This window comes from Sminthopsis crassicaudata, chromosome 2, assembly GCF_048593235.1.
Source record: "Sminthopsis crassicaudata isolate SCR6 chromosome 2, ASM4859323v1, whole genome shotgun sequence".
Classification (NCBI taxonomy): domain Eukaryota; kingdom Metazoa; phylum Chordata; class Mammalia; order Dasyuromorphia; family Dasyuridae; genus Sminthopsis; species Sminthopsis crassicaudata.
Genome location: NC_133618.1, coordinates 682,582,888 through 682,603,692, shown reverse-complemented (window position 1 = coordinate 682,603,692; position 20,805 = coordinate 682,582,888). Strand labels below are relative to the sequence as shown.

General features: G+C 47.1%; 1 protein-coding gene across 1 annotated transcript in view; it reads left to right on the top strand.

Moving 5' to 3' along the window:
• CFAP46 (cilia and flagella associated protein 46) overlaps window positions 1-20,805 on the top strand; it is a 111,517-nt gene that overhangs the window by 63,271 nt on the left and 27,441 nt on the right. The window contains exons 37-46 of the mRNA XM_074297216.1: window positions 2,418-2,615; window positions 2,827-2,933; window positions 6,972-7,148; window positions 10,075-10,210; window positions 12,433-12,621; window positions 14,145-14,333; window positions 16,463-16,597; window positions 17,439-17,618; window positions 18,211-18,381; window positions 20,444-20,541. Coding sequence (XP_074153317.1) covers window positions 2,418-2,615; window positions 2,827-2,933; window positions 6,972-7,148; window positions 10,075-10,210; window positions 12,433-12,621; window positions 14,145-14,333; window positions 16,463-16,597; window positions 17,439-17,618; window positions 18,211-18,381; window positions 20,444-20,541 — 1,580 coding nt within the window. The remainder of the gene's footprint in view (window positions 1-2,417; window positions 2,616-2,826; window positions 2,934-6,971; window positions 7,149-10,074; window positions 10,211-12,432; window positions 12,622-14,144; window positions 14,334-16,462; window positions 16,598-17,438; window positions 17,619-18,210; window positions 18,382-20,443; window positions 20,542-20,805) is intronic.

Below are 20,805 nucleotides of genomic sequence, written 5' to 3'. Positions count from 1 at the left end.
CTCACGGGAGGTTGTAGAGCTGAGATGTAGGATGAACCCAGTCTGGACTCCCCCACACTTAGGACAAGTGAGAAGTGGGTGTTCTCACACTTCCATCCATGACTTCCTTTCCTCTCACTGTCTTCTTAATTCTCCACAGTCTGGCTTCCAAACTTACCATTCCCTGAAACAGCTCTCTCCCAAGCTACCAGTGATTTCTTGGCTGCCAATCTTCATCCACCCAGGCTCTCTGGACACCTGATCACCTTCTCTTCTTTGATACTCTCCTCTCTCACACTAGGTTCCCCTGGTTCTCCTCCTGCATTTCTGACTCCTGCTTCTCAGACTCCTCGACTGGATCCTGTTCCAGGTCATGCTCATTATCCATGAATGTCCCTTGGAACTCTGCCCTGAAGCCTCTCCTCTTCTCCCTCTAGCTTACTTCATCAGCTCCCGTAGCTTTCATCGCCATCTCTGTGCTGATGTTTCTCAGACCCATTTTCCCCTCCCCAGTCTCTCTGCTCATTACATCTCCAACTGCCTTGCAGACATCTTGAATTGGGATCCAGTACACATCCTCAACTCAATTTGCCAAACCAAACTCATTTTCTTTCCCCCAAACCTTTTTGTCCTTGTACCTTACTAATTGCTTGAAACTTAGATTCTCCCTCTCAAACCACATCTTCAAATCACAAGTCCTATTGATTCTACCTTTACTTGGCCTCAGTAGACACTGCTCCCATCCTGATGCAGATTTTTATCATTTTCCTCTTATTATTCAATCATTTCAGTTGTGTTCTACCTTTCATAACCCCATTTGGGATTTTCTCAAAAAAAAGATACTGGAGAGGTTGGTCATTTCTTTCTCTATCCCAACTTCTTAAGAATAAATTTGGCAAAATGGAAAAAGAAAACAACTTTAAAAATAGAATTGGTGAAAGGGAGGAAAATCCACTAAATAAAGTAACTCCTTTAAAAGTATAATTGGCCAAATACAAAAGGAGGTAATAATTCATTAAAAATTAGAATTGGACAGATGGAATGAAATGATTCAATAAGACATTAGACTCAAACAAAATTTTAAAAATTAAAAAAATAGAAGAAAATGCAAAATATCTCATAGGAAAAACTGACCTGGAAAATAGATCCAGGAGAGATAATCTAAGAATTGTTGTAGTACCTAAAAGGCATGATGGGAAAAAAAGAGCCTGCACAATGTCTCTCAAGAAATCATTGAAGAAAACTGTCCTGATATCCTAGAACCAGAGAGTAAAATAGTCAAAAGAGACCCTAAAATGAAAACCCCAAGGAATAATTAAATTCCAGAGTTAGCAGATCAAGGAGAAAATACTGCAAACAACCAGAAAGAAACAATTCAAATATTGAGGATCTACAATTACACAAGACCTAGTTGCTTCCACATTAAAGAATCAGAAGACCTGGAATATAATTTCAAAAGGCAAAGGGGGTTGGACTGTAGCCAAGAATCAAATACCCAGCAAAAGTGAACATTATCTTTCAGGGAAAAAGATGGACATTCAATTAAAAAGAGGATTTCCAATCATTTCTGATGAGATAACCAGAACTGAACTGAAAATTTGATCTCTAAATAAAGGCTCAAGAGAAGCATAAAAAGGACAGCTCTCTTGCTCCCCACCTGTCTTGTAGGTGCTATTCCACTAGACACTATCTGGCCAGACACCACCAGTTGCCACTCAGCTGTACTTTGCTCATGATGCTGCTGTGCTGGAAGCTGCTTAACTGGGGAGTGAACAGGGAAGATGAGCATCTCTGCCAAGCTGCTTCCGGGGCTGCCGGCCACCCTCGCCCACCTTCACCTGTGGCTCCCAGAAGCGTAGTGTGTACAGCAGCCACACACAGGGAAAGCTGTCTCAGCTAACAGGCTAAACCAGGCTTTGAGTAGCCAATAGACCTCAGAGCCATCAGTGAGTTAGGTGCCAGTCTACCATTTAAGCATGTGAAGGCTTCTGCCTGTTGAATGGGTGGCTGAGAACAATTTGTTCCACGGCCACAAAGGCAGCTGAAGTGTTTGCTATGAGCTCAGAGCTTGCTCTGACATCAGAGACAAAGATCTCCCACTGTGAGCCGGAGCGATCCTGGAAACACCAGCCTTCGCCAGTGTCCACACAGACAGCAGCTCCTGACTGGAAACCTGGATGCTTACTCAAGAACCCCTAGAACCCTGGAGCACCCAGGTCCTTCCCTGTGAAAGGCAGAGGAGCTCCAGACATTTCCATCTCATGCAACACATCACAGAATTCTTTGGTCAAGCAGGGAGATGCTATAAGAAGCTCCAACCTAGGGCAGGTTTTCAGCAACCAAAATCAGACAGACAGACAGACAGACAGAGACAGAGGGAGGGAGGGGCGGCCTCTGCCCTGTCTGTGCCTGGTTCCTGAACTTCTCTCTTTTTTCAGGAACTTGGAGATGAGTGTGCAGAGGCAAAGAGTCTGTATCTTCTAGCTGAACTGGCAAAGAAAGAATTAAAATATGAACAGGCCAAGAAAATGATTGAGAGGGCTCAGAACCTGAGAGGAAATGAAGAATTCTGGTACAACTCCACAGTAGTACTCATCGAGACACTCTTAGCACAAGAAGGAGGAAGGGAACCTGTGGTAAGAAATCTCCCAAAACCCCCGAGCCCTTTGACCACCACCTCTGAGGCAGATAGCTGCGGATGTGAGCTCCCTCATCCCCCAGTCGTCCTCCCTTGCTCCCTCCTCCCCTGCTCCCCTAACTCTCAGACCTACTTTTTGTGGAGCTGAATGTCTTCTATCCAGCCTTTTGTTGCCTCATGATGAGCTGAACTGTCACATTGATTCCCAGATTCCTAACATCATCCAGAAGATGAGCGGTGTTTTCTTGTCCCTGATCCAAGACAGGCCCAACAGGAAGTCCATCCTGACCTTCTTAGCCACGTCTCTGGAAGCCAGGTAACTTTCCCCAAGAGTGTCATGAAGAAAGACAAGAAATTTGCCCCAGTTTCGGGCAGGTGAGAGCCTCAGCTTGGGCTGGGGCAGGGGTTTCCTCACCTGCCAGCTTCCTTTGATAATGATGCCTGTGAGCAATAAGAGGGAACTCTGGCAGCACTTCCCTCTTGTGCTTCCTGACAGCCTTACAGGGCCCTCCCCAAAGCCCTAAGCTCCCTGGCCAGGTGACAGCTCTGAGAGAATTCTCTGCCATGTGGTGACAGCCACCTTACTCCCAGCCTGGGGAGAGCAGCAGGAAGGGCCTGTTTTGTCTGTGTCTTGGTCCCTCCCTCATCTTCAGTCTCTCTGCCCACATACCTGAACTGTGCCCATCTTTTTTTCCCCCTGAGGCAATTGGAGTTAAATGATTTGCCCAGGGTCACACAGCTAGGAAGTGTTAAGTGTCTGAGGCCAGATTTGAACTCAGGTCCTGCTGACTTCAGGGCTAGTGTTCTATCCACTGCACTGCCTAGCTACCCTCTGTGTCCATCTTTTAAATGCCTTCACTCAATCCTGCCCTTCGCTCCAGCTGCTGTTAAGCTCTCTTCTTCCTTTCATCATCCAGCTCCCCAAAATGTCTCCGGTATCTCTGCACTCATTGCCACTCACTTCTTCCCTCCCTTATTAAACCCTTATGATATCACTTTCAAGATTAACTCTTTATGCTTCTCCTGAGTCCTGTTTTTGAAAATCAGATTTCCTATTCAGCTCTGGTCTTTTCATCATGAATGTTTGAAAATTCTCTATTTCATTGAATTTCTACCTTTCCCCCCAAAGAATTATGTTCAATTTTACTGGGTAGGTGATTCTTGGTTGTAATCCTAACCCCATTGCTCTCTGGGATATCATATTCCAAGCTCTCTGATCCTTTAATGTCAAAGCTACTAAATCTTGTATCTTCCTGACTGAATCCACTATACTTGAATTATTCTTTCTGAATACTTGCAATATATTCTCTTTGACCTGAAAATTCCAGAATTTGGCTATAATATTCCTGAGAGTTTTCCTTTGGGGATCTCTTTTAGGATCTGACTGGTGAATTCTTTCAACTTCTATTTTACTTTCTGGTTCTAGAATATTAGGACAATTTTCCTTGATAATTTCTTGAAAGATGATGTTCAGGCTCTTTTTTTATCATGACTTTCACATAGACTAATAATTTTTAAATTATCTCTCCTGGATTTATTTTCCAAGTCAGTTGTTTTCCCAATGAGATATTTCACATTTTTCCTATATTTTTTGGTTTTCTTTTATAGTATCTTGATTTCTCATAAATTCATCGCCTTCCATTTGCTCAATCTTAATTTTTAAGGAAGTATTTTCTCCAGTTAGTTTAATCCTTTTCCATTTTCTTTTTATGGCATTCTTCTCCTCATTAGCTTTTTTAAATTTCATTTTGCATCACTTTCAATTCTTCTTCTAATTTTTCCTCCATCTCTCTTACTTCAAAGTCCCTTTTGAGTTCGTCCATGGCCTGGGACCATTTCTTACATTTCTTGGAGGCTTTGGGTGTAGGAACTTTGACTTTGTTATCTTCTTCTGAGTGTGTGTTTTGCTTTTCCTGGTCACCATAGTAACTTTTTATGGTCAGAAACTTTTTCTGTTGTCTGCTCATTTTCCTAGCCTATTACTAAACCTTGACTCTTAAAGTAGGGCTCTTTTTCCAGGGTGGAGCATGCACTGTCCCAAACTTCAGGACTTTTGTTCACTTGTTTTCAGAGATCCTTCTAGGAGTCTGACCATAAGCCCCCTTTTCTGCTTTACTTGTAAAGAAACAAGAGCACTGAGTTCCTGATTTACTGCCATGGGACTGCGGCTGGGGCTGCACAGGATTATGCACTGGACTGTTGTCTTCAGCTGTCTCCATCTTTTTGAGTGTTCTGACACTCTAACATTTGTTTAGATGCGTTATTTAAAGGAATTTGGAGTGGTTTGGGGGAGAGCAGACAAGTTCCTGCCTGTACTCTGCCAACTTGGCTCTACCTCCCGATGGCGATCTCTTAGTGGCCAAATTTTCTCACTCCTCCTTAGCCTCTGGGAAGCCTTGGACGCTGTTGGTCATTCTCTCCTCAATGCTCTCTTCTCTCTGGGTTTTCAGGATCTCTCTCCTGAACGGCTCCTTCTCTGTCTCCTTTGCTGGATTCTCATCAGATCATTTCTTCTAACCATAGATGTCCCTCAGGTTTCTGGTTTGGGCTCTCTTCTCTATTTCATCAGCTCCCATGGATTTAATTACCATCTTTATGCTCAAATCAGCCTTTCCTGCTCCAGTTTCTTTCCTGACCTCCAACCTAACATCTTCAGTTGCCTTTCAGACATCTCAAATTAGTGTCTAGTAGACATCTTAAATGACACATCCAGAGTACTACTCATCATCTTTCCCCCTTCCAACCTTGCCTAGTACTGTCTACGTTACCACCATTCTTCCAGCCCTCCATTCCCAAACTGGGGTACCCTCCTCCATCTTTAGCCTCTCTCACCTCTGTACTCAACTGGTTGCCTGCTGATCTCTTCATATACCTCTCAGTTCTGCAGCACTGATCCCACCCTCATCCTTTCACATTGAGACTGTTGCCATAACTTGGGGCCCATTTCTCCAGTCATTTCCCACTCTAATTCATCTTCCATTCAGCCAACAAAGGCTTGACCTTATCCTATTGGCTCCCCAGTCCTTGCCTCAAATGTCCTCCTGGCCTCCTGGCCACTCCACCAGCAGGACAATCCATCTTATCTCCTAAGCCTGGACTCTCTTGTTCCTTTTCTTCACCTCTTTACTTCTCTGGTGGTATCAGCTAAAATCTTCTTCAGGAAACTTTCACAAGCTGCATTAATTGTAGTGCCTTAACTGTCTCCCCAAAAAGCTTATTTATACATATTTGTTTTCCTGTTGTCTCCTCAGTAGAATGTAAGTTCTTTGAGGACAGGGACTGTTTCCTGAGGACTTTGGACAGTTCCTGATATAGAGTAGTAGGTACTTAATAAACATTTTTGGTTGAATCTAGCTCAAAAATCTTTTTCATATTTGTAGGTTTGGGGACTGCACTTAACACGGTGCTGGGCACACAATAAGCATTTAATGATGAAAGCTGATTTATTGTTTCATTTAGAACACAAAAGAACTTCAGAAACTCACTTTCAACTACATCATGTTGGGGGAAAAAATCAAAAAAAGAACAACTCTTTTTCAATGGCTGATGGGCTATTTTACCTTTCTAATGGATTAGAAAATCATGCAGCCGTCACACACCTGAATTTCCAATCCAGTGACCTGGACATTGCCCCATCTTGATCCCCACTCTCCAAAAAAAACTCCTCTCAGCTCCTCCATCTTCATGAAACCTTTCCTGATCTCCTCACCCATCAATGCTTTTTCCTTGAGGAAATTACTTTGTCCTCTGCCATCTATTTACTTACTTTAGTACTTGCTGCTTTCTCCCAATAGAGTGTAAGAGCTTCGAGGATAAGAGATCTATTTCCAGTGCCTAGTAAAGTAGCTGGGGACAGAGTAGGAGCTCAGTCACTGACTGTTGGATGGAGTGGAATTAAATGGATATTTGCAGACATCACAATTACTTTTCCAGTGTATGAGGTGCTTTTTTCCCAGAGTCTTTGAATGAGTAATGATTCCTTGTAAGAGTTTTCTTTTTTAAAAGTATTCTTTTCATCCTAGGGAAAATAAGAAATGTATCTTATGAAGGATGTAATATATAGATATATATATTATATGTATGTGTGTGTAAATTTCATTCTAGTGAAAATAAAAAATGTATCATAATAAATAAATAAATCCTCAGAAAATAAGCACCATCTTAATATGATTATTTTAGGAAAAATGATCAGCTCTGTAACCTGACCATTTAAAAGGCACAATTAACAGTATGTCTTCTGTGGATTTTTTTTTTTTGGCATAAAAGTTTCCAAGCTCTTTTGTTATAGGAAAAATTTGTGTATACAGAAGAAGCAAAATGTTTTGGGGGGTTCTTTTTGTTTCTTCTCCTGCAGAGATGCACAAATTCAGCTGAACATTGTCTTAGAGTCAATGGGAGACAATCCTTCGGAGTTTTCCTACTTGCTGGAGGCTATCGATAACAGGCTGATAAAAATTGAGAAAAGTTTTTTTGAAGGTGGTTATAAAGACCATTGTGTGGATCTAATCCTCCTATCTGCCAAGATCAAGGGGTGAGTTCTGCTGCCTGGGCTGGGGGGTGATGGAAGGGAGGTCGCCCTCTTGGAGGCACCCAAAGCCACCGGCACTTTCCTTTCCCAAAGTTTCGCTGCTGTCAGGGATTTTGCTATCCCAAGGTCCCCATTGGCCTCCAATACTGCTGTCTCCTTGGATTCTTTCTGTTCTTGGCCCGAGTCAGGCCTTGATGGGTCTTCCAGGATCCCCCTCCCCTGGCTGCCTGCCTCTACGTCCCCTCAGCTGGCTCCCTTCCCCATCCTGGTCTCCCCCTTCTCAAGAAATTGCCCAGAGCTCCTCCTGGATACTCACTCTGGGTCTCAGCACTGCCTGGCACTAATTGCCCTCGTTCCCCTATCTCCCCTTTTCTATTCCTCTTAGAGACTGCCCCCTCCCCCGGGTATCCTCTGCTCTATTCTCGCACTTTTGATGCTCAATCTTGCCAAAACGATGGTTTCTCCAGCTGAGGTGGAATCATCTCATGTACAGGAAGTCTGGCACCCTACCCTTTGCATGTTTTGAGCTAATTCTCTTACACTGGAATTGATCTTTGGGGTGGCCGGTCTCCCGGGTAGAGCTCCTGGGTCCCTTTCTCTGTACCTTCCCGGTGCCATACACATTCTCTCTGTGGCTCCTGCTGGACGGCCAGGCATCCAAAAGCACAAGGATGCTCTGCTGTCTGAGACGTACTCGCGTGAGTTCTTTAGTTCTCCTCTTTGCCGAGGCAATCCAATCAAAGCATTATGGCCGTGAAGCGCTGTGCTCTGCCAGGATCTATCGCGGAAGGACCCAAGCCAAGGCTCCTTGTGCCACTCGGCGACTGCTGGTGAAGCTGGGTTCTGACTTTCCACGGGCTCACTCTGAATGAGCTCGGGCTGAGTGTCTCAGGCAAAACTGGGATTCTGGCTCTGCAATCGGGAAGGCCTGAGTTTGAATCTAGCCTCCACACTTCCCAGCTGTGTGACTTAGCCTCTGTTCTCCTGAGTTTCCTCATCTGCCAAAGGGGGTCATGTCAACACTTCCATCCTAAGGTCACTGAGATTGCCAAATCCACTGATATTTGTGAAAAGCAGTTAGCGCGGTGCCTGGGACATAGGAGGCACTTCGCAGATATGTATTTCTTTCCTTCCTGTGAACAGCAGGGCCTCCCACAGCTTGCTCCAGCCCTAATTCAGGAGAAATTAAGAAGAGAAAATTTTAGGGAGAAGAATCCTGCCATGTTCCATCACCAGAACCCACTTCCCCAATGGACAGGGGTACACAAGAGTCCCAGGAGTAAGAGGAGCACCTCAGACTCCTGGCCCTGCTTGTAGCCTGGCTTTCAAAGCTGTCCCGCAGGAAAGCGACCCTTTCCAACATGCAGTCTGGCAATGGCCACAGAAGATGTGAACACAGAGCCTCTTCCACCAAAATCTTTGGTCCTTTCAAACGGTTACCATCTAATGTTACCTGTAAAAATGACCTTTAAGATGGTGTATTCCTTTCTTCTGTAGTAGCCAAAGAACCAAAGGATCTTGAGGTTTGAGGTGCAGTTCTTGAACCCCTTGAGAGCAGGGACTGTATGTTTTTTTTGGCAGCATGCCCAGCACTTAGGACAGTGCTTGGAACACAGGAAACACTCAATGATTTTTACCTCATTCATTCATCCACTTTCATTACTGAATGAGCACAATGTGGCACCCGAATGCCTCACAAACAATCTAGTAAAGATCTAAAAATGTGCTGGAATGATAAATAACAAACAGAAAAAAAACAGAAAACTACTCTATCTTATCCAGGACAGAAGAAAGAGTATAAGAATACTGTGGAAGCTATGGATAAAGACAGATCAGGGAGATGGAAAGATCCTGGTCCTCACTCCAAAGCAGCCCCCAAAAATCTTTCAAGAAAAGGGATGTGAGCAGCAGAAGGTGCTTCTGGAACCACAGCCAAGCAGGAGCTTGTGCCTGAAACACAGTAGGAGTTAAGGCCAGACAGTTCCTTCAGAGAGTGGAAGCTCAGTTTCCCCAACACCATTTGAGTACAGAAATAGAATTTGGCTCAAGCACAAAGCTCCATATTATAAACCTATTCTAGAGAGATGAGAAAACAGAAGAAAATACTTAAACACAATGAAGACATATCTTGGACTGAGAAACGCTCTAGGAATGAGCCCAGAAGAAGAGGACACTTCCACAACAAATTCAATTCAAGCCTCAGAAGAGTACAAAGAGTACAATAATATTTGAAAGAAATTAAATGAGAAGCAAAATTGGGAGAATAAAATAAGAAACGAATAGGGAGGAAATAATGACAAGTGTTAATACCATAGGACAAATGGTGATAAAACTTAACTATTAAACCAAATAATATCAAACAGAAAATAGTAATTCAGTGAGGAGGAAGAGGAGAAGGAAAAGGAAAAAGAAATGGAAATAGAGGAGAGGAAGAAGAAAAAGCAGCAGCAGTTGAAATACAATATTTCAAGGTATCAAAAATGAAAATTGCTTAGATCTCTTAGAACCAGAAGGCTATTTGTGAAAATAGATATGGTTCATCAGCTGCTCCCTGAAAGAAACCACAAAATTACCCAGACATTCATAACCAAAATCTGAATTTCCATATGATATTTCAAAAGTTAACACATGAAGGTTTAGAACCAACCTACATGGCAAAACTGAGAATAATACTGGGGTGGAAGTAGGTAGAATGCACTTCAAATGAGAAGAGGAGATTAAAAAACAATCAGAAACTTTTGACCAATAAAATTCCAACAAACTGAAAACTGAGATGAAATTGATGAATAATTACAAAACTACATAGATTGACTGGAAAAGAAAACATTTTAATGAGTCAGTGTCAAGAGTTTTAGTAGGTCCCCTGGCTCACTGAACAAAATAAATACTTCTGCCTCCAGAGTTGATGCTACCTATCTTTTTTTTAAAGGTTACTTGCTAGCTATGAAGATGATGAAAAAAAAAAGATCTACTATTATTTAGAAGCCTATAACTTGACCCAGAAAGCTATTATGTATCTGGAAGAAATATTTTATAACGTTCAGTCTCTGCTGCCCCTTAATGAGGTAAGTGCCCACCTTTCTAGAGCCCTTTGACAAGTACACACCCAGAGAAGATCTTTTCCCTTAGCAGATTGCATCCCCTCATTATTGGCCAAATGTCTGCATTATCCATGGGGCTTCTATCCCTTTAAGGAGAAATGTATAAGAAAGAAAAGGAGAGTCAAAGAATTGTCAGAGGACTTGGATTCAAATCCCAGTTTTTGCTCTTGACTTCTTGTGTATCCCTGGACAAGGGTCCATGACAAAAATCAGAATCTCAAGGAAGGCAATGGCCATCCTCTCCCAAGATGGATCCTTGGAGTTGCTGCCATCAGAAACAAAACAGTCAATGAGGCTGAAGCAGCACTGCATAAGCACCCACCATTTTGGGGGTTCTCAGCTCAGTAGTGGGGAAGATTTCCTGCTTGCTTACAATCTGACAGGCAGGTAAGATGCAAACGCACAGCTATGATGGCCAATGAGGTATGGTGAGAACTTCTCACTGTACATCTTCCAACAGAAGAGGCCCAGATACACTTTGGGGGATTTTCTTACTCTCTTGCTCCCAGCTCTGACCTAGTGATGAGGTGATCATTTAATCATTTCTTAAAAAGTCAATTAATCGACAAGCATTAATTAAGTACTAATCAAAAGCCAAGCCCTGTCCTATGTTCTGGACATACAAAACTAGAAGTGGGAAGGTATTGCCCTTTAGCAGCTTATAATCTGCCTGAGTGATATATAGATAGAGATATATCCCTTATTAGAAGATAAGATGATATGTACAAAATGAATCCAGGATAATGGGGAAAGCAGCCAAAAGTTCAGGGAGAGTCACAGGGAGGTCATACTCAAGCTGAGTCTTGAATGAAGCTAAGGATTACCAAAAAGAAAAATCAGAAAGGAATGTGTTCAAGGATTAGGGGTCTTCTGAGCAAAAACATGGAGGCCAAGATGGAATTTCCAGTTTTCCTGGAAAGGGAGACTGGAGAAAGCTTGTGAAGGGTTCTCACTGTCCACTAAAGGAGGGGGCATTGGAGAGTATCTGAGAAGCCCGTGAAGCTTCTTGAGTGGAGGATGCCATGGCCAGATCCATGCTGCAGGGATACCATGGATTGGAGAGGGAAGAGTCTGGCAGTAACATCAGGAAGACCAGATGAAAAAGGAAGGTAGCCAAGTGAGAGCTCTTGAAAGAGGAGTCCTTGCTCCCCTGTATATCAGGGCATTACTCAGGGTCCCCAAGGAGTATAAAGCCTTTGCTCTCTTGCTCTGCTGCTTCCAGTAAATCAGGCTGCCCCTCTTTCTTCAATTTCTTGCACTGCAAGGTGAGGCTAGACCCTTCAGATTTGACCTCCTCCCACCATCTCTGCCTACAGACTCCATTTATCTTCTTTTCTTTCCTCTCCCCACTAGTTTCTAATACAAAAAAGACCTTAAGCCAAAGGTATTTTATTTTTCCGAGTTCCTCCCACTCCAGTGAGTCAGAGAACAGAGAGATGGGCCAGCAGATTCTGGGGAGGACGGTGATCAGGCAATCATTCAGGCTTCCTGCAGGAGCAAGGTGGCATTTGAGCTGGGTTTTAAAGGAGGAGTCAGAATTGAGCAGCAAACTGGAGGACGGAGGATTTTGTAAGTGAGGGACAGCATGGACAGAAGTCTCGCAGCTGGAGGATGCTTGCCTCCATAGCCTTCCCATTCCAGCTCAGCTCATCCCCTCTAGCTCAGGCTTCCCCCACTGGGCACAGATGTGACCACTCAGTAGCATCAGCAGCTTCTGTGGTGCAAGGATTGCCCTTAATGCCATTCCCTCCTCAGGCCTGTCACATTTGCCATTCCCTATTTTGAAAGCCTCAGCCAGGCTGTTCTGTCTGCATTCTCTTGGCCTTCCCTTTGGCTGTGCTTCCTGCTTGGAACACCCGCACTCATCACTCTTGCCTCTCAGAAGCCTTACCTTCCTCAAAGCATCCCAGACCCATGCTCCATGTGTGGGTGTGGGTGTTCCCATATACAGGTCTCCCCACTGGAATGTAAGGTTTTTGAGGGCTGGAATTGTCTCCTTTTTGTCCTAAGCTCTGGCGCACAGGGACACCAGGTGTGTTTATTGGTGGGTTAATGAATGGAATGGATTAATAAGATCTGCTCTCCCAATAGGGAGAGTGGGAGGGCTTAAGTCTGGACCAGTGCCAGTGACAATGAAGCACTGGATGATGGACAAAGAACATCTCAGTGCCATATTGCCATTGCAGACCCAGAATATCAGCACTCCTCTGATGAGGAAGCTCGCCCGCCTCAAGTTAAAGCTGGCTGAAGTCTCAGTGGAGATAATGCATTATAATCAGGAGAAAGCTCTGCAGGAAGAAATGAAAAAAGGGACGTGGGAAAAAATCCTGGCTGACTACTTGTTGAATACCAGCGACTTCACCAAAATGGAATGGGTAATTAGCACAGAAACTTAGGAGCTCCCTGCAAAAAAAACCTGTGAGCCTGAAAGGAGGTGACATTATCATCCCCATTTTATATGAGGAAACTGAGGCAGAAAGGTGAAGCTTGCCCAGGGTCACTCATCAAGGAAGAGTCTGGGGTCAAAGGGATCGATTTCAGGTCTTTATGACTCCAGGCTCAGGGCTATGTGCTCTGTGGTGCCCCTAGCTAGCCTGGAGGTTTGGGGAGATGTTTTCCATTGCCCAGCTTCTCTGGACCCCTCCTTTTCTGGGGTAGGTACTCTTTGTCAGCCAGGATTTCCCCCAATGATATCAAGGACTTGAGCTCTATTGGCATAGGAATCAGTGTGGAAGAAGGGATTAGACATGGCAGCTCATTTTTTTTTTTTTAATTATTTCTAGTTTTGTGGCCCATCATAAGATCCTTCCAGCTTGAGGAGCCTGGTGAGCTGCTCTCCAAGGTCCTTCCAGCTTGGGAAGCCTGGTGAGCTGCTCTCCAAGGTCCTTCCAGCGTTGGGAAGCCTGGTGAGCTGCTCTCCAAGGTCCTTCCAGCGTTGGGAAGCCTACTGAACTGCTCTCCAAGGTACTTCCAACTTGGGGAGCCTGATGAGCTGTTCTCTAGGTGCTTCCAACTTGGAGAATCTTATGAACTGTTCTCCAGTATCCTTTCCACCTTGGAGTTGGGTGAGCTGCTCTTAGGGTTTCTTTCCAGCTCCAAGTCCTGATCTATAAGACATCCCAAAGAATGACCTAATTTTACTAATGACTTTCATGTTCATCAATTAATAAAGCTGAAAACTATTTAGTGAAGGATGGTTCCATTAAGTAGGTAGATTTCCTCTCCAATTTGGGGGCAAAAGTTAAAAGGGAAAAAACTTCCTTTGCCCATTGAGGCATTTTTTTCTCCTTTTCAAGGCATGACCAAAACAGCTCTGCTGATGATCCTAGACAGGAAAGGATCTGGGAATGTGTCAGAGAATTTCCTACAAACAAAAAAGCCTCTGACTTCCCTGTCACATTCGCCCTCTCGTTGCCTGCCCTTGGACTTTTGTTTTCACAGGGGCCCATTTCTCATGGGTGCCATCCCTTCCTCAAGCCAAGTCCAGAGTTTTTATTTGACCTAAACAGTATTTTCCATCCTCCTCCTGCCCCATTACATCCCCAAGACCAACCGTGACTCTATCAAGGACCTCCAGAATGAAAGCTATGAAGTTCAGGGGAGGAAAGACTGAGGCAGATATGATATGTTACTTTTGGGTTCTTTCTATATTTGTTAAGATGTTTTCCTGCTTTGTTCTAAAGGTCACCTCCAGTCTGTGTCCCTCAGTTTTAGAGTGCACTAGGAACTAGAAAAGTTCACATGTGTTACTGGGCCACGCCAGGGCAATAGCCAATCTCCCAAGTGGTTCCTATGGAAAAGGCTCCATGGTGATGCTGGGCTTCTAGGAGGAGTTGGGGAGCAAGGTTCCATTCTGACCTTTATTTAGGTTCATCTCACAACTCTGGGGTTCTTTCAGGACTGGTTCTACCTGAAACGAACGGTGGCCCATAGAACTCTGGCCCAGTTGGAGAGCATGCAGCACTTCTGCATTGGAAGCAATGATCTTCGAGCAGACTTCTTGTATTTTGTCGGGAAAACGTTCCATCTCTTGGCTCTTCAGACTGACCCCATTCATTTGTCCCATTACTGGGATGAAAACTTCTTGGTATGTGACAGTCTCTTGAAAGTTTTCAACTTAGGAGACAGTGAGGAAAGACCATGTGTTTTCCTTCCCTGGTGCTGTCTGTGCTCAGAGGTGAGGGACAGACTTGCGCAGTGTCAGCTAGCCACTCTCAGGGCCAAGAATACTTTGCTCACATCCCACCTCTTGATGTGTGTACCTGGCTGGGGGACTTTGGGAAAGGCACTTGACTTTTCAGGTCTCTGATCATTTCTCCAATACCCCCAGTGGCAGAGAAGGTACTGGTCTGATTGAGTAGAAAGCAGGTTTGCTGCTCATAGAGCTAGTTCCCCAAAATAACAAGTCTCTATCACCAACAATGGAGGGAGAGAGCAACCTGAAATCAAGGGCAGTCAGTGAATCAGTGCTCTCTCTGACTGAGCCTCCATGATGGAGATGACAAGGCAGCCATACTAGTAGTCCAGGATGAGACTTTCTGTGGCCTCCCCTAAACCTCCCCTGGAAGATCAGCCTTCTAGACAGGGTGCACAGAGCTTAGACTGGACTGGCTCAGGTCTGTGAACAGTGTCAGAAGAGAGCAAGGAGAGCTATGGCTCTGGGGAAGCTCAGGCTGCCAGGGACTGGGGGAAAGAGGCAGGGGGACCCCCAAGAGCATTGGCTGCCCCTGAGATAGCTTTTTTCCCAACCATATTTGGAGGGAGCAGACAAACTTTCACCAGCAGTGATCCACAGCAGACCATGGCTTTCCCTTTTCACAAATGATGAGAAAACAGAAGGCAATGTGCTTATCGTGCTTTTGATTCCATAGAGCACTTTAAGCCTTCGTCTGACAGGAGTCTCCCTCCCATCAGCCCATTCATGAGATTATCCCCAAATTCCTTGAACGACATCATCAATGGGACTCCTGAACATCCTTCCTCACATATATAGCAGGAGAACATTTGTAATAAGTCGCTCAGTGAGTCAGTAGGCATTAATTAAGCACCTATTATGACCCAGGCACTTTGCTAAGGATTCATGATTCAAAGAAAGGCAAAAGGCAGATCCTGCTCTCCAGGAGGAGGAGACCACCGGCAGACTATTAGTACCGCTCCATGCCAGAGAGGTGGTAGCTCAGTCATTTCCAGTCACATCAAACCCATTTGGGGTTTTCTTGGCAAAGATAGCCAAGTGGCTTGCCATTTCCTTCTCTAACCCATTATACAGATGAAGACAGCAGGGTCGAGTGACCTACTTAGGATCACACAACTAGTACATGTCTGAGGCAATTTGAACTCAGGTCTTCCTGAGTGCTGACCCGGGACTCTTCTCCACTGCTCAGCTCACCCACTCATGCCCACTTGTCCTGGATTACCCTTCTCTGGGCAGAATGAAGTGCCTCTCCATTCACCATCTTTTTGCTCCTCAGAAGACCCTCCTCCACCTTGCCTTCCTCTGAATATTCCCCAGATTCTCCATGTCTTTCCTCAGCTCCTGTCCTCCTGACTGACTGACAAGAGCAGAGTTCAGAAGGCCTGTCCTCACCTTCCTTGTCCCTAGAGAAGAGTCACCGGGATGGGAAGGCTTGAGAGTATAGCCCTATAAGCCATTGTGGGGAGTCTCAAGGTGGGCAAATCATAGCCCCAGGCCAGATTCTTTGCTTAGGAAAATCTCTTTAAAATAAAAGGGACTGAACCAAAATGGCCCCAAGAAGATGGCCCTCAGGGTGAGTGCAGTGACACAGGAAGGGACCAGATGAAGGGCATCCTGGGTATGGAAAAAACTGGCTGAGCGAGACGCTGCCAGCAGAGAAAGGCTTCAGGAGTTGTGGAGCCCAAGGAGCCTTGGAGAAGGGGGTCTTTTCACTTTGTCCCTTAAGTGCTCTGTCCACTTTGTCCAAAAAAAAAAAAAAAGGAAAAAGTCTAGAAAAAAAGGCATGGATCTTGAGTTTCTGAGAGAAATGTAGTCTAGTGGATATTCTTTTTGAGGTGTGGATTGGACCAGAAAGTTGCTTAAGTCTCCTCTAGTTCTAAAGTCAGTGATTCAGGGGCTAGACTGAGAGGTAAGCTAGTGACAACTAATCACCACACTGACGTTTGGGGGCCAGCCATTTACAAAGACAAAACTGCTCGGCGTTCCGACGGGCCCAGTCACTCCCAGAACTTGTCTTGCAGTTTGATGCCAGAATGACAGCCATGGCACAGTTGGAGACAGACACCGAGGAGACTGAAACCAAACCAAAGTGGAGGCCGGACTTCATGGGCACTCCCCAAAATGAAGACCAGATCCAGAAGGCCAGAGATCTAAAGGTACTGGGTCTTCTTGGTGCTCTGTCAGGAGGTGGGCGAGTGCAGGAGGCTGATAATCAAGCTGCGGTCACGCTGATCAGTTCTGAAGTCTCCCAGAGACTGTACAGCCCTCCTCCTCTGGTCCTGACCATTCTCGCGGGCCTGCTGGCCACCCTCTGCCACAATTCGTCCCAGTGTTTTTGAAACCGGCCGGCCGGCATTTCTTGGAGCTCGGTAGCATTTTCCCCCAATTACACCACAGCTCATCCATGACTCCCCACTTCACGGTCACCCCCTCCATTTCCAGAGGAACGATGATGATGGAGGTGATGGATTTGAAGTGCGGAATGAGACACATTTTTCTGGACATGGCCACTGGGGGGATTTGCAAAGGTGTTTTTCATTTTTCTTTTTCTTTTAGTGAGAAGGTGGGAGACAGAAAAAAAAAACTGCTTGTTACTTGAAAAAAAAAGTAGCAATTAAAAGAAATCTGCCTATCTCTCTGTCGGTCTGTCATCTGCCTTTTTCTGTCCCTGTCTGTCTCTGTCTCTCTGTCTATCATCTGTGTCTCTCTGTCTCTCTGTCATCTGTCTCTCTTTCTGTCTCTCTGTCTGTCATCTATCTCTCTCTGTCCCTGTCTCTCTATCTGTCATCTGTCTCCCTGTCATCTGTCATGTCTCTTTCTTTCTCTCTGTCATCTGTCTCTCTTTTTGTCTCTCTGTTGTCTCTCTATCATCTGTGTGTCTCTGTCCCTGTGTCTGTCATCTGTGTGTCTCTGTCTCTGAATCTGTCATCTGTCTCTCTTTCTGTCTCTGTCATTCATCTCTCTTTGTCCCCATCTGTCGGTGTGTCACCTCCTCAGAAAAGGTTTGCGCTGGCCCAAAAATTCCACTCCCAGGCTTCTGAGGTTCTGCTGCAGTGCCTGCAAGTCTGTCTTAACAACAACCTGATCAGCACCGCAGCCAAAGCCAGCCTCGAGATGGTGGAGAGCATCGGTGTCTTAGACCATCATTCTACCTGCCAGTTCCTGGCCCTTCACCAGGTGAGGAGGCGCTCTGGGCCTGGGCCTTCTGTAAAGCTGTTTGCCAGCACTTATGGAAGCTGGGAAACCAATTTGGTTTGCATCACGCTCCCGTGGAAAGGCTACAGGACTCTGCAGGCCCAAATCCCTGAAGGAAGCATCCTGATGGACGGAGCTCATTTGGTGCCCTGAGGGGGGGAGGCGCTCCTTATTTGAAGGGTCTGAGGAATCTGAGCTGGGGCGTACATTGCTCTAGTTGCCTCAGAAATTCAAGGCAAATGGAAGGAAGAGTGCATAGAGAATCCAGTCTCCTTGACTATGTCCCTTCCTTCTGCAAGCCTTGGTTTCCCTATCTGGAAAACATGGCCCCCAAGGCCTCTTCCTCTCTAATATCCTGTGAGTGAGCCAGTGCCCTCTGCTCTTACCTGAGGACAAAATCAGCTCCCTGACTGTGGGATCCCCAGGTCGTGCCCTTGCCGCTTCCCTCGATGCTGAGGGGCCCACTGTCTGCTGGACTCGGGCAGACACAGGCACGATCCTGCGGAGTCCCCCATCAGTGAAGGGGGGTAGGGGGAGGCCGCACTAATCTGATCCATGAAGGTCCCGTCCCCAGAGCTGCCTGGCATCCCTGGCCATGAAAAAGCTCCTGCTCTCCATCACCACCAACACCAGCAGCTCCCAGATGGCTGCCCTGCTCCAACTCCACGAACAGATGCTACAGCAAGGGAAGTCGGGGACGGCCCTCTTCCTCAGCGTGGAGCAGAAGCTGCAGCAGATTTCCAAGGTCAGCACCCCCAGAACCCACCTGCAGGCTGGTGGGCGGCGGTCATTGTCCCGAGGCATCGGGAGCTAGGGAGAGCACCCACGTGCCAGCTCCTGGTGGTGCCTTGCCCTCGCCTCACGGGGCTCTCGGAACTGTCAGAAGAGCCCCCAGCTTCCTGGGGAAGTTCTGAAGGGCCTTGCTGCTCTCTCCAGGCCCATGGAGGCCAGACTCCCAGCCCTGACTGTTTCCCCTCTGCTTGGGAGATGTGGTCCCGTGCTAATCTACAACTGACAGGCCGGCAAAGTTGGGAATCTTGGGAAGGATGGAGAGAAAGGAGGGGAGGGCTCTTGCTCACCAGCCTTCTTAGACCATTGGGATGGTCTTTTCCCTAGCCACAGCCTCCCAGTGCCATCCTGGCAGCATCTGGTCCCTCCTCCCCACTTCCCATTTTCTCCTCCACAAAGTCCTTGCTGCCAGCCCCCGGGGACCCTCGGGGGGGGTGTCCCCCATCTCTCCTGTGGCTGCTGTGCCGCCCTTTCCCACCCCTGCCCTCGAGGACCCCACACCCTCCTCACATGACCCATCCCCACAGGGCTGGCTCCAGCTGATGCTGTCCCCTCGCCTGACCTTCCAAGCATGCCATCAGCTCCCCTCCCAGTGTCTCTTCCAGGCCTTCCTCTCTGGCCTTCTGACACTCTCCTAGCAGCCCCTGCTTTTGCCGCTGCTCCAGATACAGACTTCCTCCCTTCCCTCTTCTCCCCTCTCCCACCACCCCCCCCTCCCCTGGTCCTCTGGGAATCCCCTGGGGAGCCTGGAGGGTGGGGGGCTGGGGACGGGCGTTCAGGGAGAGCTTGGGCTCCACCTCAGAGCTCCCGAGCTAAGGGCAAGGACAGAACCTTAGGGGAGTCCTGGGGGGGGGGGCTAAACGGAAAAGTGGCTTTCAGAGAGCCGGTCATTAAAACTTAAATTAAAATTTAAATTTAAAAAAAGGCTGGAGAGGGAGATACACTCACACACGGGAGGGGCCCAGGGAGGAGCCACCAGGAGGGTTAAGGCAGCCAAGACACACAGACCCAGACAAGGAAGTTCCAAAAAGTGGGGGCAGGGGCTGCTGCTGACAGGAGGACCTCCAGAGCAGCTTCAAGGGGCCGCTGGCCACACGCTAAGTACTTTTTGAGGATTCTCCGTCCTGAGGGTTCTCCAAACAAATGGCGCCTCACAGAGGAGTGGTGAGGGAAAGATTTGGCCCTTCTAATGGAAAGGAGGCCATTAGTCAGGATAGAAAAAGTGGTCCCCATGGAGGCGAAGGGTTGGGGTCCTTGCCCCGGCCCTGGGGCAGCACGTGACCACAGGTTTAATGGCACAAGGACACGTGTCAGGGAGAGTTGAATTCAACTCCAGCCTTAAGCATGTTCTAGCTGTGTGACCCTGGGCAAGTCACTTCACCTGCTGCCTCATCTGCAAAATGGTCTGGAGGGGGAAATGGCAAGGTATTTCAGTATGTTTGCCAAGAAAATGCCATGGGATGGGACTGAACGAGGACAGCGGGTGACCCTAGACTTACCTTTTGTGTCTGTCTCCTCATCTAGTGCTTAAAAGCACCTCCCCCTCGGGGGCTGTGAGGCTCAAATGAGGTTTTATTTTGAAGCCCGGGCAGACGGAGGAGCATAAAAAGGCTTGTTCTCCCCCTCTGCCCCAGGAGAGCTCAGGAAGGGGTGGGCCTTGGGGAGGGAGGTGCCGGGTCAAGGGCTTGTGGGGTTTGAAAGGACTGAGGAAACCTGACTGAGGGGAAGGTCAGGTACAGAGGGAGAGGCACCTGAGAGACCGGGCCACACGTGGGACCGGGTCCTCCAGGACACCGGGCTAGAAGGATGTCCTCCTCCCTCTGAGTAATGGGGGGGGGCAGGGAGGCAGAAGGATGCGTGAATGGAGGGTGAGGCAAGTGGAGGAGGAAGTTAAGGGGGTGGGGGGAGGAAAGCCGGGGTGGGGGCAGGGCATTGCTGGGGGACAGGGCCAGGAGATGAGCAGGGACTTCGGAGCTGGTGCCTTGGAGCCGAGGTTCCGACGTGGCTTCTCCCTCCAGGCCTGGCAGAATCTCGGGATCACCGAGCAGCACTTTCACATTCTCAGCGACCTCCCCCCTAGCTACCGGGTCATCATTCTCCAGCATTCTACAGACAGGTAGGCCCAGCCCGCCCGCTGAACCCTGGGCCGTGAAGCTCTTTGATCTGGGCGACGCCCTGCACATTCTCCATGTGGTTGTCACGTAGAACACAGGCCGGGGGTGGGGGTGGGAAATGCCATCCAGCTGCCCACCCCCTCGCCTCCCTCGTCATCTTTCCTCTGTATGACCTGAGTGGGAGAGCTGAGCCCCCTCTGGAGATTCTGCTGAACAGAAACGTCACCAAGAGTATTGATCTGCTAGGCCCCAAGCTGGATCTGGGG